At 56.0% G+C, this 17,495-nt stretch overlaps 1 protein-coding gene across 1 annotated transcript; it reads left to right on the top strand.

Annotated features, from left to right (window-relative positions):
* The first annotated feature begins 562 nt into the window (after nucleotides 1–562).
* LOC135292693 (zinc finger protein 239-like) lies at nucleotides 563–2,367 on the top strand. Its single transcript, XM_064406798.1, has 4 exons — nucleotides 563–602; nucleotides 1,122–1,208; nucleotides 1,361–1,763; nucleotides 1,848–2,367. Exons 1-4 carry the CDS (start codon nucleotides 563–565, stop codon nucleotides 2,281–2,283), a joined length of 966 nt encoding a protein of 321 aa, XP_064262868.1. The 3' UTR covers nucleotides 2,284–2,367.
* The last annotated feature ends 15,128 nt before the right edge of the window (nucleotides 2,368–17,495 follow it).

Below are 17,495 nucleotides of genomic sequence, written 5' to 3'. Positions count from 1 at the left end.
CAGGGTGTACTGGGAGTGAAAAAAGGGGCGTCTGGGGGCTGGGAAATGCAGGAATGGGGGCCCAGGGGGCCCAGGTCAGGGAAAAGAGTAGGGCTGGGTGCTGGGAGAGGCGGGGGCCAGGGAAAGGTTGAGTTGCTGCTGGATAAGGGGGTGCAGGGGGGTCTCAGTGCTGGGCAATGGGGTAAAAGGGGGTCTGGGGTCTCAGGAATGGGGGTGCAGGGGAGGCTCAGGGTCACGGAAATGGGGGGCAGGGACGGGGAGAGATAGAACGGAGTTCCAGGGGGCCTGGAGCCCAGGAAACGGGGGTCCAGGGTTTCCCAAAAAAGGTGGGACATGGCATAGGGACACCCGGGTTGTTCGTGAAGGGGGAGTTCAGGGCATCTCTGGTTTTGCAGAAGGATGGGACTGGGGGCAGGGAAAGGATGGAATGGGGGTCCAAAGTGTTCCAGGTCGTCCCAGGGTCAGGCACATGGGAAGTCTGGAGGTGCCCAGAGAGGTGGAGCTCAGCCCAAATATTCTGGGGGTGCCTGGGTTGGGATTTTTTGGGGGGAATGTTTGGAGAATGAGGAACTCCAAGGCTGAGCGGAAAAGGCCCCTCGAGGGTACATCGGGGGGTGGCGGTGGCGGCTGGCGGCAGAGGCAGCCTGGAGGAGCAGAGCCCTGTGTCCCCCAGGAGCCCAAAGTGGGGAGCCCAGAGAGGGGGGAGCGCCGCCATGGGCGGGAGCCTGCAGAGGCTGGAGAGGGGCAGGGGGGACTCCTTGGAGCCCCTGCAGCCCGGAGCAGAGCATGAGGGGAGAAGGGAGCCCAAAAGGGAGCCCAAAAAGCCCCGGCATCCCTGAATGGGGAGTGAAGAGGGGGCAGCTTTTCGGATTGCTGGGACTGCCAGCAGGCTGGGGAGGGCGGGCACCAAGGAGAAGGGGGACCCCAATGCCAGCGTGACCCCAGCAGCTGGGACAGGGGGAACCCCGAACACCTGAGAGGAGGGAGCAGGTACGGGAAATTCCTGGGAGGCTTTTCCAAGGCTGAATCTTGGTGTTTGGGAGATATTTCTGGAGCCCAGATGGCCGGTGACTTGTAGAGATGGACTTGGGCAGAAAGACCTTCAAACTCATCGTCCTCAGCCCTTGTTTTTACCAAATCAGGATTTCCCATTGCCAGTTCTTGTGAGGCTGTGAGGAAGAGGAAGATGCCCCTGAACACTGAGGCAGGTGAGGAGGAAGTCAGTGCCCCTTTCCCCTCTCTCCTGCTCCATCTCCCAGCCTAGCAGGGCCCCGGCTGCAGGACAGCCTGGGGGCATCTCCTTGCCCTTGCCTGTGGCCCGGAGGCAAATGCGATCCTGTCCTTGTCCTTCCTCCCCCAGAGCAGGAGCTGAGCATGGAGAGCAGGGAGGACAAATCCCCGCGGCAGAAGCTGGTGGCAGAGGCCGTTTTGAGCGGCTCCACGGCGCAGGAACCCAACGGGGAGGAAAAGCCCCGGAGATGCCACACGAGGAGGGGCTGCAAACGCAGATGGCGGGGATCTGAGGGGGAAAGAGCCAGCCTGGGCCGGGAAGGCGGCCGGAGATGGAGCCACAGCTCGGAGCTGGTGGTCCATGAGGAGGTTCCTGATGGGGAGAAGCCCCACAAGTGCTTGGAGTGTGGGAAGAGCTTCAGGTGGAACTCTGAACTGATAATCCACCAGAGGAGCCACACTGGGGAACGGCCCTACGAGTGTGATCAGTGCAGGAAGAGGTTTCAGAGCAGCTCTGATCTCCTCAAGCACCATCGCACGCACACAGAGGAGAGGCCCTTCCGCTGCCCCGACTGCGGGCAGGGCTTCAGGCACCACACCCATCTTGTCCTGCACCGGCGCATCCACACTGGGGAGAGGCCCCACGAGTGTGAGGAATATGGGAAGAGCTTCAGGCAGAGCTCCCACCTGATCCAGCACCAGAGGACCCACACTGGGGAACGGCCCTACGAGTGTGGGGAGTGTGGGAAGAGATTCAGACATCGCGCCAATCTGATTTTGCACCAAAAGATCCACACTGGGGAGAGGCCCTATGAGTGTTCCAAGTGTGGGAAGGGGTTTCGGACCCGCTCCCATCTCCTCCGGCACTATCAGAGTCACACAGAGGAGAGGCCCTTCTGCTGCCCAGACTGTGGGAAGGGATTCAGGCACAACTCCCACCTCGTCACCCACCGGCGCATCCACACTGGGGAGAGGCCCTACGAGTGTCCCCAGTGTGGGAAGAGCTTCTCTCAGTCCTCTACCTTGACCAAACATCAACGGAGGCACCGGTGAGGGAAGCCCTGCGAGTGCCCCGAGTGCGGGAAGAGCTTCGTGCGCTGCTCCAGCTCCATCCCCCACTGCAGGAGCCACACTGGGCACAGCCCTGGTGACCCACATTCCCTGTGATCCCTGTTGGGAACACACCTGCCTGATTCTCCATTTGGTTTGGCTTTAATTTTTTTCTGTTCTTCCTCTCTTTGCCCTCCAAAAGCCAAGAGGGATGGATCTGTCACCTCAAAACCACTCAAATCCCACTGAAAACAACTTAATTTTAACCCATAAAGGCTCAGTCCCACTTCAAATTGCTTGTTCCCACCTCAGAAAAACTCAATCCCAGGCCAATCTCACTCCATTCCACAGCCACCAGGGTGAGATGGGGTTGGAAGGGGATTGGGAGCAGTGGGATCCCAATTGGGAGCGGTGGGATGGGGATTGTGTGGGGCTGGCTGGGTGGCATGTATGTAATATAAAAATCCCATTTTTTAAATCATCTGACCCAAACAATCAGAAATCAATATCCAGATAAAACCACTCACCCACAATTAAATTTAAAATACATAATTTGAATTGTTTTAGAGTAGTTAAGGTTGTTATTAAAGTTTAATTGTTTGGTTAAAATGTAGGAGAAATTCTAGTGGTGCTGGGTTTTGTGTTTAGTATGTTTGTAATATGAATTGTTCTACTAAGGTTTGTTAGATTGTGTGTTAGTTTTCTTAGATATTTTTTATCTAAAGTCTATTAACTGCTGAGTTAAAACTTTCAACAGGTATTTCCTGGCATATAATTTGCTTATTTATATTTATGGATAATGGTATATTACTAGTTGTTGTTTTAGGTTGACTCATTATTGGAGTATTGTAATTAAGAGTCAAAATTATTATATTTCATTTTTATTATAATTCATTACATTTTAATTATAATTTCTTGATTTCTTATTTTATTATCATTTCTTGAGAGTATAGGAAGGAAGTTCGAGGACAGGAAAATGTTTTCCTTGCTGGGATATGGAATTCCAGATGCTGGGTGTGTGTGCAGGACCACACAGACTGGGGTCAAATATGGACTGGGATCAAACATGGACTGCGATCCTATGGATTGGGATGGCACAGGCTGGGGTTGCACACGCCGGGGTTGCACACGCTGGGGTTGCACACGCCGGGGTTGCACACACTGGGGTTGCACACACCGGGGTTGCACACACCGGGGTTGCACACGCCGGGGTTGCACACGCCGGGGTTGCACACGCCGGGGTTGCACACACTGGGGTTGCACACACTGGGGTTGCACAGGCTGGGGTTGCACACACCGGGGTTGCACACACTGGGGTTGCACACACTGGGGTTGCACACGCTGGGGTTGCACACGCTGGGGTTGCACACACCGGGGTTGCACACACCGGGATCAGACGGGCTGGAAAAGCATTGGCTGCCTTTGGCTGCCTTTGGCTCCATCCACGTCTAAAGGCGGCCACATCAAGTTGGCTTCATCCTGTTTGGGGCTCCCATCACCCTCTTTCCCCCGCTCTCCCGCCCCTTCCCCATCGTTCCCCCCATCCCCAATCCCCTCCCCCGTGTTTGGGTTTGGGGGTTCCAGCCCCTCCTGCTCCCTTTGGGTGTCCCGACCCCGCTTTGGTTTAATTTGGGGCCCCGCCCCCCTTCTCCCCGCGCCCCCCGCTCCCCCCGCGGCCGGGGGCGCTGCCAGCACCACCAGTGCCACCAGTGCGGCCCCGGCTGCCCCCGCACGCCCCATCCCCATGCCCAGGGTCACCTCCCCCCTCCCCAAATTCCGCTGCCGGGGAGCGCTGGGCGCTGCGGCTCTGCCCGGCAACCGATGAGTCACAGCCGCGCCGGGCGCTGATTGGCTGCACATCGCCGGGCGGGGCCCAAGCGCCGAGCTCCCGCCCGGCAACTGGATCGGCACCAGCGCCGCGCGCTCTGATTGGCCAGCATCTCTTTTGGGCTGGGGGCGGCAGGAGCTGGGCACCCCCAGGAGCCCCTCGGCTTTGGGGCTCTCGATCCCCGCTCGGCCCTCGGGCCGGCCCTGGGGCCACCCCAACACCCCCGCCATGGGCAGGCTCCCCGCAGCCCTTCGGAACCGCCAGCAATGGGCTGCGAGCGGCAGCAGCCGCCCCGAAAAGGGAGTGAAGGGGCCGGGCCGGCGATGGGGGAGGCTCTGGCCATGGCTCCGCTCCGGCCTGCGCCGGGCTGCCATTGAGGGAGGCTCCGTTCAGCGCCTGCCGAGGGGCTGGCACTGCGGCAGGGGCTGGCACTGCGGAGGGGCCGCGGTTGTGGCCATGGGGCCGTGCCGGGACTGCGGCGGGGTCTCTCCCTGCCACTGGGCTCCGCCACTGGCTCAGGGTCTCTCCCCTTCCCCATCCCGATCCCATTCCTGTTCCCCATCCCGATCCCGCCGCTGTTTCCAGGGAATGGCTCCGATCTCAGCCCCGACCCCAAAGCCGGGGGGTCAAACATTGCGGTCAATCACCCCAAATCCTGGGGTCAACTGTCCCCGACCCCAAATCCTGGGGGTCCAAACACTGGGGGGGGGGGGGGGGGGGGTGTCAAACACCCCCAAACCCAAACTCGGGGATCTCAATCTCCCCCCCTGCCCAAACCCCAAATTTTAGGATCAAACCCTCCAAATCCCAGATCCTGGGGTGTCAAACACTCCCCAGTTCTCAAAGGTTGGGGTTAAATCCCCCTGACCCCAAATCCTGGGGTTTGAAACATCCGGGGTGTCCAACTGCCCTGATCCTGAATCCTGGGGTCAGTCCCCCCAAATCCCAAACCCTGGAGTGTCAAACCGCCCCAAACTCCAAATTTTAGGATCAAACCTCCCCAAGTGCCCAACGTTTGGAGTTATGACCCCCCAACTCCTACCTCCCCCAAACCCACTCCAGTCCCGAGGCACAGTGGGGGTTGTTTGGGGTTATTTGGGGTTTATTTGGGGCAGCTCCAGGTGCAATGTCTGCAGAGAGACCCTGGGTACAATGCTGGGAAGAAAAGGGGGGCTGGGGTGGGAATTGGGGGATTCAGGATGGGGAAAGATTCTGGGTGGGAAAAGGGGATTTGGGTGGGCAGGGAAGGAGTTGGGGCGGTGGGACAGAGTGTAGATGTTGCAGAGCAGGAATCCATTTCGGTGCAGGGGCAATGCACATCTCGGGGTGCAGGCTGCAGCCCGCACACACAGCTGTGTGCTCCGAGCGCCGCTCTCGCACCGAGCCTTTGCTCGGAGAAACTGCTGCAGCCAGGGACAGAGATACGGGGCTGAACTCTGCAGCAGCGGAGAGGCTGCTGCGCGAAAACAGAGCAGAACAACCCGGGAACCCCTGCTAATAACAAACACGAGCAGCAAACGTCAGGCGAAATCCGTGGCATGAATATGTACGAACCCGCGGCGCCATTGCACACACGCGCGTTCGAGAGGGAGACAGAAAGGGCTCTGGGGCTGCCGGAGGCACGCGTGTCACTCCCAGGGAGCGGCTCCCGGCGGCGCTGTCACAAACCCAGCGGCGGTGCAGCTTTCCCGAAGCGCGGAGTTTGTTCGTGCCGCGGATCCCCCGCGCTCCCCGCGCCGCCCGCGGGACCCGCCCGGCCCCGGCCCGGCCCCGGCCCGGAGGGGCTCGCTGCTCATTGGCTGCCGCGGCGCGGGGAGGCGGGCGGCGCTGAGGGGAGCCGCGCCCTCATTGGCTGGGGCGGGGCGGGGCGCGCCGCTATTGGCTGGGGGAGCCGGCGCGCGCGGCGGAGGCGGGAGATGGTGAGGGGAGGGCGGGGCAGGAGGGAGCTGAGGGGGGGCCGGGGGAAACCGGGGGGGTTTGGGGCGGGTCTGAGGCGGGCCTGGGGCGGCCTGAGGAGAAACGGGGGATTTGGGGGGATGGACAGGAAACAGGGGCTGTGCGGGGGGTTTGGGGGCGTGAGGGGGTCTGAGGGGGCTTTGGTGGGTCTGAGGGGCCTTTAGGGAGCTTTGGGGGAGCTCGAGAGGGTCTGGAGCGTTCTCAGGTGGGTTTAGGGGGATCTGAGGGGAATTGGGAAGGTCTGAGGGGATTCTGGGGGATTGTGAGTGGAACTGGGGGGCTCTGTGGGGATCTGGAGAGAATTTGGGGGAGTCTGAGGGGATTTCTCAGGGTCTGGGGGGGATTGAGGGGTCTGAGGGGGATTTGGGGCAGTCTGATGGGATTTGGGGGGTTTCAGGTGGGTCTGGGTTCAATTTTGTGGGGAACTGGGGGGTCTGAGGGTAATTGGGGGGGTTCAGGTGGGTCTGGGGTGATTTGGGCTCTGGTGGCACCTGAAGGGGGGTGCCAGGGGGTGAAGGGGTCGCAGCCCCCCCGGCGCCCCCTGAAGCCCCCCTGTCCCCACAGAGGGGTCCCGGCCATGGCGGGGCAGGACCCCCGGCCCGACCACAGCATCTGCACCAACAGCCTGGAGGAGAAGAGCCAGAAGGACGCTGGGGGGCTGAGAGTGTCCCTGGGTGTCCCCAGGGGCTCAGGCTGTGCCCTGTGTGTCCCCAGAGCTGCAGCGCTCTCTGTCCCCATTGTCACCTGTCCCTGTGCCAGCTGTGCCTGTGTCCCCAGAGCTGGAGCTGTTCCTGTTCCCGCTGGCACCTGTCCCTGTGTCCCCTGTGTCCCCAGAGCTGGAGCAGTGTCTGTCTGTGTTGTCACCTGTCCCTGTCCCCAGAGCTGGAGCAGTGTCTGTCTGTGTTGTCACCTGTCCCTGTGTCCCCAGAGCTGGAGCAGTGTCTGTGTTGTCACCTGTCCCTGTCCCCAGAGCTGAGCAGTGTCTGTCTGTGTTGTCACCTGTCCCTGTGTCCCCAGAGCTGGAGCAGTGTCTGTCTGTGTTGTCACCTGTCCCTGTGTCACCTGTGTCCCCAGAGCTGGAGCAGTGTCTGTCTGTGTTGTCACCTGTCCCTGTGTCCCCAGAGCTGGAGCAGTGTCTGTCTGTGTTGTCACCTGTCCCTGTGTCACCTGTGTCCCCAGAGCTGGAGCAGTGTCTGTCTGTGTTGTCACCTGTCCCTGTGTCCCCAGAGCTGGAGCAGTGTCTGTCTGTGTTGTCACCTGTGTCCCCAGAGCTGGAGCAGTGTCTGTCTGTGTTGTCACCTGTCCCTGTCCCCAGAGCTGGAGCAGTGTCTGTCCCCTCGCTCTGTCCCTGTGTCCCCAGAGCTGGAGCAGTCCCTGGGCGCCATTTTCTGGCCCTTTGGGCAGATTTTGGACATTTTGGTGCGGTGCAGTCTCCGCCTGCGGGGCCAGGCCTTCGTCCCCTCCGAGGAGATGAGCAGCGGCACCAACGCCCCGCGCTCCCTGCAGGGCTTCCCCTTCCACGGCAGCCCACGGGAGACAGAGACTGGGGCAGTTCTGGCATCTTGGGAAAGAACGGGAATTCTGGGGGAAACCGCCCAAATCTGCCCTCAGATATCCCCAAAACCCAACTTGAAATCCCTCCAAACTCACCCTGAACACCCCAAAGCTTTCCCTGCTACGACAAGCCATGGTGAGACAGAAATCCTGGGAAAATCCTGGAATTCTGGGAAAAACCCAAAAATCCTGAGGGAAAAAACCAACCCAGAATTCCCCCCAAATCCCATCAGGAATCTCTGAAATCTAATTGGGAACACCCCGAAAATCCAATCAGGAACCTCCCAAAGCTTCCCCTTCTATGCCAAGCCCATAGTGAGACAGAAATGCTAGGGGAAATCCTGACATTGTGGGAAAAAATCCAAAATCCTGAGAGAAAAAAACAAGCAGGAATTCCCCCAAAACCCGATCAGGAATCCCTGAAATCTAATTGGGAACACTCCCAAAATCCAACCAGGAACGCCCCCAAAGCTTCCCCTTCTATGACAAGCCAAATGTGAGACAGAAATTCTGGGGCAAAAACCTCAAATTCTGTGAAATAATCCCCAAATCTGGGGGAAAAAAACTGAATTTGTGGGGAAAAAACAAAAATCCAGCCTCAGATAACCCCAAATCCAACCAGAAACCACCTGAATTCACCCCAAATCCACCAAAGCTTCCTATTCTACGACAAGCCCACGGTGAGAGAGAAATCCATGTAGAAGTCCTGTAATTTTCGGGACAATCCTAAAATTCTGGGGGGAAAACCCCCCAGAATCCTTGGAAAAAACCCAAATCCAGTCTCAAGCATCCCTAAAATCCATTCTAGAACCTCCCCCAAAGTTTCCCCTTCTGGGACAAACCCATGGTGAGAGCAGAATCCTGGGGAAAGTACCCAAATTTTGGGGAAAATCCTGAAAATTCTGGGGAAAAAATCCCAAAATTCAATTGGGAACCCACCCAAAACCCCATGGAAAACACCCAAATCCAGCCAGGGACCCCCCCAGAATTCACCCTCAATCTAAAAAATGTTCTGCTTCTTCACAATGAGACCCAAACCCAGGGACAAATCCACAGATTCTTGGAAAAACATGAAATTTTGGGCAAAAGCCTGAAATCTGGGGAAGAAATGGAAATGCAGCCAGAAATCCACCCCCAATCCCCTGGGAATGACCCCAGATCCCTGTTGGAACCTCCCTAGTTCCTCTGAATTCCCCCAAATCCTCCTGAAATTCCCCAAATTCCTTCTAGGACTTGCCAAAATCCCTCAGAAACGTCCCTAATTGCTCTTGGGACCGCCCCAAATCCTGTCTGGAACCTCCCCAAACCCCTCAGAACCCCTGAAAATCCCTTGAAAAACCCCAAAATCCCTCTTGGAACTCCCCCAAGTCCCTCTGAATTCCCCCAAACCCCTCAGAAAGCCCCAAATACCCTCTGGAACCTCTCCCAGATCCCCCCAAAATCCTGGGGAACAGCCCCAAAACCCCCTGAACCATCCCCAAACCCCCTGGAGCGATCCCAAATCCACTGGAACCACCCCCCAGTCCCCTGGAGCCTCCCCAGATCCCTCTGGAGCCTCCCCAGATCCCCTCTGGAGCCTCCCCAGATCCCCCCTGGAGCCTCCCCAGATCCCCCTGGAGCCTCCCCAGATCTCCTCTGGAGCCTCCCCAGATCCCCGGGCAGCCCCAGGTCCCCGGGCAGCCCCGCAGAGCCCTGGCAAAGCCCCAAATGCCTCTGGGCAGTGCCCGCAGTCCCTGCTGGAGATGCCCCAAGGGCCTGGCATGGCCCCGATGCCCCGGGCGGGAATGTGCCGTCCCAGCGGATCCAGCACGCCCGGCCGGGCTCGGCCAGCGCGGCCGAGGGGAAGGGAACGTTGGTGGAGCGGGAGCGGGAGCGGGACAAGCGCGGAGCCAAGGGGGGAGAGGCCCCGGCCCCAAAGAGAGCGGGGCCGGAGCGCAGGGGCAGCGCAGGGGAGGGAGGCTCTGCTGGGGCTGGGGCACTTTGAGGGGTCCGGGGGATTGCTGGGGGGGCTGGGGGAGATTCTGTTGGGCTCTGCGGGGATTCTGAGGGAAGTTCCTGTGGGGATTTTTGGGTGGATTTCCTCGGACTTTGGGTGGGATTTGAAGGGACTTGGGGGCATTTTTGGGGGATTTGAGAGGGGTTTGGTGGGATTTTGGTGTGGATTTCTTGAGTGGATTTGGGGTGGCTTTTGTGGGTTTTTGGGGAAATTTTTGTGGGCTAATTTGAGCGATTTGGAGGGATTTTTTTGTGTGTATTCCATGGGATTTTGGGAGGATTCTATGGTGGATTTTGGGGCAATTTTTGTATCATTTTTTTGGGGATTTGTGGGGATTTTGTGTGGATTTTGGGGGATTTTTGAGGATTCTTTGTGGAATTTTTGCAGGAATTTTGGGGGGATTTTTGGGTGGGATTTTGGGGGGGGGGGTTTGTTGCCAGGATTTTTAGTGAAAAAGCCTCTGCTGGGATTTTTCCTGTCCTGAGGAGCTGAGAGCCTCAGGAAAGAAATGTAAACAATAACTATCTGCTGCTGTGGAGTGCCACAGGTGAATCTTTCATTGGTCCATGTGGATTGTTTTCAATCAGTGACCAATCACAGCCACCTGTGCCAAGGCTGTGAGCAGTCACAGGATTTTTGTTATTCATTCCTATTCTATTCTTGTCTTGGTAGCCTTCTGATCTTCTTCTCTCTGTTCTTTTAGTATAGCTGTAATGTAGCATTTTAGTACAATATATATCATAATAAATCAGCCTTCTGATCAACATGGAGTCAAGCCTCGTGTCCTCGCACCAGGGGTCCAAGTTTAAACAAGAATTGGTGAACCCTGGACGTGTGAAACTGATGGTCACCCCAAGAGTGACCACGGAGTCCAGCCTGGAGCTGAAGAAACGAGACCCTGAAGATGGGCAGAGTTCACAGCCAAGGCAAGCAGGAGAACCTGTTGGACTTTCCTAGAGATTGTGTCCAGAGACCGCAGAGCAGCAGAGCTGCACAGCTGGATCCACAAGGACACTGTCTAGATGTACTGTTATTTTTTCCCTTCCTGAAGATCCTGCCATTCGCAAAAGGTGGGAGGAAAGTTGGAAAAATGTACCTTAAGAAGCTCAGGTTCCGTTTACTGCGTCAGAGGAGGAAGTTATTAAATTCTGGTGCAAATGGGGACATGATTTGATTTTTAGGAAGAAACATTATTATCAGGTTTTCAGATGGGCAAAATTTCATAGATTTTTTACAAATGTGACATACTCCATCGATTTAGATCTTTGGGAGTTCATGGATGCTGCTGTTGAGTGGACAGAGCACCAGGGTGTTAAACGCCCGATAATGTATTCAGTGTCCCAAGCCCTCTTATTCTGTATTTTGAAAATAAGGGAGGCTGCGGGGGACATCGTGGCTCGGTGGCGCGGCCGCGCTCCGTACCCACCAGGTTCGGCACGAGAGGAGCCTCTCAAAGAAGACGAACCGCGGGTTCGCAGCCCCCCCGCATTGCCCACAGCTGAGCAAAAGTTTTTCTCCGCTCCCTTGGAGCATGAGCAGACAGAGCTGCCTTCCCCCCAGCTCCTTCTCTTGGGGGGGATGGGGAGCCGGCCCCGCCGCTTTCCGGGCCGGCCCCGCCCGCTTCGCCGCGGAACTCTCCGGTCCCCCCACCCCGGGAGGGAGCGGATCCGGCTCCGCCTCAGCCGGCCCCGCGGGAGGCGCCGGACCCCGCGGCTCCGCCTCTCGCCGATCCGCCCGTGTTGCCAGGCAATGCGATCAACAACAGTGATTCCCCGGCTGTGCTGCTGTCCCCGGGAGCTGCAGGAGCTGCCTCCGTGCCTTCTCCCTCTGCATCCCAGTCGGCACCTGAATTCACAACGGTGCAGGCGGTGCCTGCGCGGGCCGACCCCGCTCCGAGCCCGCCACCCCCGCCTGTCCCGCCGCTCCCTGCCGACCCGATTGCAGTGCAAGAGCATGTCGAGAATGGTGCTGAGCCCACGGGACCGCCTCAAGAGCCGACACCAGCGCCCGTGCTGCCCGCACCGCCCACCCCAGTTGTCCCGCTGGTTTCCGAAGCTCCATCGTTCGCATCGGACCCTGCGAAGAGCCTGTCCTTCCGTGGAGGAGGCGTGGCCCTCCAGCTGACTGCAGGAGCAGTTCGGCTGGCTGTGTTCAAAATCAGTGTGGTTCGCGGGTCATTTCGCGTGTGGTCGGGGGCTTCTCCCTGGGGGTTGGGGTGCCTGCCTCCCCCCGAGCGCCCCAGCGGCGTGGGGGAGTTGGCTCCTGTGGCATCTGCCTCTGGTTCCCAGCCCAGTGGGGATGGGGGTGCCGAGGGGCAGAAAGCAGGAGCAGTGGCATTTGCCTTGCAGGAGCAAGAGAAACAGTGCAAAGCAAGCATTGCTCACTTGCTCTGGGGACAAGAAACCCTCAGATCTGGGATGACAATTCCTGAGAAAGCTTCTCTTCCCAAGCTGCCGGTGTGCACCGGTGCTGCTGGGGGGAGGAAGCAGTGGGTCATTTCTGCTCTGAAGACACTGGCAGCATGGTCCTGCCAGGTTCTGAGCATGCAGAACCCGCCTCACAGGCTGGTTCTGGGCCGTTTGGCTCATTTCCCTGGGCCGGGGCCTCCGCCCCGTCCAGCGCTGGGTTTGGGGACTTTGCTTTCCCCACAGGGACCTGGGCCACCGTTCTGTGAGCCAGGTCTGGGTTCTCTGGTCCGCCCACCAGGACCAGGGCCACCCAAGGGTTCTAGAGACCCTCTACTGCTGTTCTTCTTCTTTTGAAAAAAAAAAAAAAAAATTAATACAGAAAAGTGGAAAGAGCTAGCAGCTCAAAAGCATTGAAAAGCCAAAAATTAGCCTCAGCCCAAGTGGTTCAATGAAGGGCTGTGGCCAGGGCATTCCAGAATTTTCTCTCTGAATTGTTTCATGACTGTCAATGAATTGTTTGATAATTCTTGTTTTCTTTAGCAGTTCTTTGTTTCAGAATTCTGCAAGCCTGTTTCAGGACCAAAGGGGACTTCCAGAGATGTCAAAGAAGAACATCTTCAGTCCATGGACTCTGTCCTGAAACTCAGCTGTTTGGACTCGAAACAATGAACTTTCTTTGCATGAGTTTTGAATTTTCTTATTTTTTAAGATTGTTTTAGTGATATGATAGAATTTGATGTTTGATAAGTGAAGAATTTCCCTGAACATTCCACATCAGCAGTTGATCGAGATTTTGATTGGCAACAGATGAACCTCAAGAGGTGTTGTTCTCTCTTCTGCAAGGCCCCAGTAGAAGAGATTGCAAACATTTCTTTTTCTATTTAATTTAATAAATTTAAAAGGGTGAGATGTTGCCATGATATTTTAGTGAAAAAGCCTCTGCTAGGATTTTTCCTGTCCTGAGGAGCTGAGGGCCTCAGGAAAGAAATGTAAACAATGGCTATCTGCTGCTGTGGAATGCCACGGGTGCATCTTCCATTGGTTCATGTGGATTGTTTTCAATCAGTGACCAATCACAGCCACCTGTGCCAAGGCTGTGAGCAGTCACAAGATTTTTGTTATTGATTCCTATTCTATTCTTGTCTTTGTAGCCTTCTGATCTTCTTCTCTGTTCTTTTTAGTATAGTTGTAATGTAGCATTTTAGTATAATATATAACATAATAAATCAGCCTTCTGATGAAAATGGAGTCAAGCCTCGTGTCCTCGTCCAAGGGAACACAGTTTAAACAAGACTCCCCGACACATGAAATGTTTTGAGCCAATAATCTCCTCCAGTCTCTCACAATAGGCAATGTTGGAGGTGAATCCCAGTTCTGACCATGGGCACCTGGAAAAGGCAAATTCTTTTCCATAGGCAGGGAAGGGCAGAGCCCCAGTGTTTGGAGGGCAGGTGAGAGTCTCACTAGGTCAATGCCTGCCAGACTTGTCAGGAATGGCAGATTTTGTCTGGGAGCAGTCTTTGAATTTAGGGAATTTTGAAGGTGGAAGCCCAATCTTGGCCATGGGCACCTGTAGAAGGACAGTTCTTTCCACAAGAAGGAAAGCACTGAGCCTTCCCTAGTGTTTTGGGGACAGATGAGAGGTGACCCTCATGAAACCGTTGTCAGCCAGTCTTGTCCTGGCAATATTCCTATGGGAATAATCCCTGGATATAAGGAAATCTGGAGATGAAATCCCAGTTCTGGCCATGGATGCCTGCAGGAGAAGGACAGATCTTTTCCATATGAAAGAAAGTATGGAGCACCAGTGTTTCAACAGCAGAAGAGAAGAGGCCTTCAACATGCCATGGTCAGTTGGACCAGTCAGGCAGTCCATGGGAGGCCAAACCAGCCAGACCTCTTCTGTGTTGCCGTGGTTTTAAGAGGCCCTGCAGTATCACCATGGTCCCCTTGGTTCCACAGGGCCCCACATTGTCCTAATGGTGATTTGATTCCATGGGGTCCTGCAGTGTTACAATGGTGCTTTGGTTCAATGGGGTCACACAATGTCACAATGGCTCCTAGGTTGCAGAAGGCCCCGAATGTCACAATGGTCCCAACAATTCCATAAGGCCTTGCAGTGTCACTGTGGTCTCTGTGGTTCCCCAGGCCCCACAATGACACGTGACTCCTCTATTCCATGAGACTGCAGTGTTACAATGGACCTTTGGACCACGGGGTTTTGCAGTTTCACAATGGTCTCCTTTGCCTCCACAGAGTCACAATGGACCACTGATTACACCAGGCCCCACAATGTCACAATGAACCTTTGGCTCCATGCAGCCCTGCAGTGTCACAAAGGCCTCTTGCTTTCACAAGGCCCCACAAGATCACAATGGACCTCTTGGTTATGTGGGGACCCCCAGGGTCACAATGGTCTCACTGGTTCCATGAGGCCTCTCAGAGTCACAATGCTTTGCTTATTCCATGGGGCCTCATAGTGTCACAATGGTCTCCATGATCCCCTGACTCCATTGTGTGTCACAATGGCCCCTTGGTTCCATGAGGCTGTGAAGTCTCTTAATGGTCCCTCCATTGTGCCATGAGGCCTTGCCATGTCACAATGGACCTTTGGCACTATAGGGTCTCACAGTGTCACTATGGTCCCTGGGTGTCACAGGGCCCCACAGTGTCACCATGGTCCCTTGGTTCCATGGGCCCTGTGCTGCTGCATTCCCCCCTCCCCTTCTCAGGCCGCCCTGCCAGCTCAGAAATGCTCCTTGGGCCTTGGCCTTGGCTAACAGCCCCTGGGCTCAGCTCCTCTGCAGCTCAGCACAAACACTGTCTGCTCCAGGCACTGCTGCTGCCCAACCAGCTCCTGGTTGCTGTAGGAGCAGCCCTGGGAACTGGTTTTGTTCCCTCAGTGGCACAACATCCCTGTTCTCACAGTGCCAAAGAAAGCTGTTGATGCCAAGTGCGGCCAGGATGAACCATTGCTGTGACTGCAGCCCCTCTCTTGGGGCCCTACAAACAGCGCTGCAAAAGGAGCCCCTTGGAGCTCTCCTGGGCCAGCGACTCCCTCTGAGTGGGGCCTCTCCCAGCCGGGAACTCTCCCGTTTGCTGCACTCGGGGATCCTGAACAACGGGGGAGCCTGGGCTGATCCCCCCACTCCTCCAGGCTCAACCCTTCACCCACTGGGGAGATGCCAAAGCATCCACAGGGAGCATTTCCTGCCCTCAGGGGAATTTCTCACAGGTGCCTTGCACTGACTCTTTGTGTCTGTGTGCACACAGGAGTGCCTGTGCTGGGGAAATGTGGCAGAAATGCTGCTCTCTGAGGCATTGGAGTGCCTTGCATAGCTGAGTCAGTCAGGCCTGTAGGTGAGGTTAAGTCACAAGGTCTAAGCTGAGTGAAATACTGCTAACAGTTGTTCTTTTGCTAAGTTGTTATGCTTAATATAAGTTATTAGCTAAATTAAATATTGTTAAGCGTTATTAATCTCTTATATTGCTGTATCATATGTTATAAATTAGGTTAAACACTGTTAAGTGTTGTTCTTTTGCTAAATTGTACGTTTACGGTAGAAGTAAAGGTTAAGGTGTAAGTTAAGAAATGTTAACTTTGAGCTCTGTTCAGCTTTTAGGCCATATTCCTTTTATCCTTGCCATCACTGTCCTTGTGTCACACACACACATATTTCTTGGTTCATTTCTGGTTTGATTGGCTGGATTTGGTTTGGTTTTGTTGTTGCTTTGTTCCCCCGGTGTGCCTGAAGTGTCCAGTCAGGAGCAGAGTGACTCTTGCCAAGGAACTTTGTGATGCTGTCACTTAATATTAAATCTGGTTTTTGCTGATCCCTTGCTGGGGATTTTTTCAGTGCTCTCAAGCCCTCATTCGTAACAGGGTGAAGGAGCCCTGGCCCAGGCTCTGGCCCTGGGGGACACACAGACACTGCTGGGGGGTCCCTGTCCCCCTGTCCCACCCCCACAGCCCCAGCCCCCCCGTCCCCGTGCCAGGCTCTGGGGTCGATCCCGTGGAACATCCTCTGGGGGAGGCTGCGGCGCCGGGGGCGGGGGGACCCGGGGGGACAGGGGACCCCACTGTGCACGAGCAGGGTTGGACTGCTCTGGGGGAGCTGTGAGGGGGGCTGGGGCAGAGTGACCTCCCCAGTGACCTCACACAGCCCCTGTGATGTCACACAGCCCCTTTGTGATGACACAGCCCTCATTATGATATTACACAACCTACCCTGGGATGTCACACAGCCATTCTGGGATCTCACATCCCCTCTGTGATGTCACACAGATACACTGTGCTGGCAGAACCCATTCTATGATGTCACAGCCTATGATGTCACAGAGCCTACTCTATCAAGTCACAGGCAACTCAGTGGTGACACACACAACTGCTCTGTGATGTCACAGCCTGCTCTGCGATGTCACAAAGCCCTTTCATGATATCACAGGGCCAGTGCTGGAATATCAGTTTCTGATATCATAAAGCTGCTCTGTGATGTCACAGAAGATTTGGTGATGTCACAAAGTTACCCTGTGATGTCACACCTGGCTCTGTGATGTTGCTCCATCACCCAGTGCTGTCACAACCCACTCTCTGATGTCAGAGGGCCACCCTCCATGATGGCAGACTCTGCTCCATGGCCTCCAATCCCACTCTGTGACATAACAGACAGCTCTGTGATGTCACAACACCGTCAGTGATGTCACAACACCCTCAGTGATGTCACAAAACCCTCTCTGTGATGTCATACTGCCACTCTGTAGTGTCACAGCACACAGTTTGACATCACAGCCTGCTCTATGATGTCATACAGCCATGCCATGATGTCACAGCCTGCTCTGTGATGTCACACAATCCCCTCTATGATGCTGTAGCTGCCCAGTGACCTCACACAACAAACTCTGTGGTGTCATAGCCCAATCTGTGACCTCACACAGCCCACTCTGTGCTGTCACACAGCCCCTTGCTGACATCACAGCTGCTCTGTGCCTCCATGACACAGCCACAGAGGTGCCGCTGTGACACAGCCCCCTCTAGGACATCCCCCAGCCCCTGCCAGTGCTGAGCCCTGTCAGCTCTGTCTGTGCCCTGCTGGTGTCCCTGAGCTGCCCTGGCAGTGCCCCAGCCCTGCTGGGCTGTGCACAGGAGCTGCTCCTGGACAGAGCTGTCTCTCTGCAGCGCTGCCCTTGCCAGGAGCTGCCTCTGGGCCAGGAGCCCGGCCCAGCTCAGCAGCACAGACACAGCACCAGGACTTTAATCACCCTCTGGGGCTTTGTGCTCTTTGCATCAGACTCAGTCCCTCAGAGTGTGCTCAGAGAACTTTTCAGGAACTCAAAAAGAGAGTGAAACACAGACGTTTCTCATACTTTAAACCAATCCTTCTGAGGGACAGGACTGAGAAAGTGTCCCCAAGCTCCACATAAAGCAAAACACTGGAGGCAGTGATGACAGGTGGGGAGAAGCAAGGGAAAGGTG

Source organism: Passer domesticus, unplaced genomic scaffold (genome assembly GCF_036417665.1).
Source record: "Passer domesticus isolate bPasDom1 unplaced genomic scaffold, bPasDom1.hap1 HAP1_SCAFFOLD_44, whole genome shotgun sequence".
Classification (NCBI taxonomy): Eukaryota; Metazoa; Chordata; class Aves; order Passeriformes; family Passeridae; genus Passer; species Passer domesticus.
Note: the sequence above shows the minus strand (reverse complement) of the source record. Positions and strands in the feature narration are given on the sequence as shown.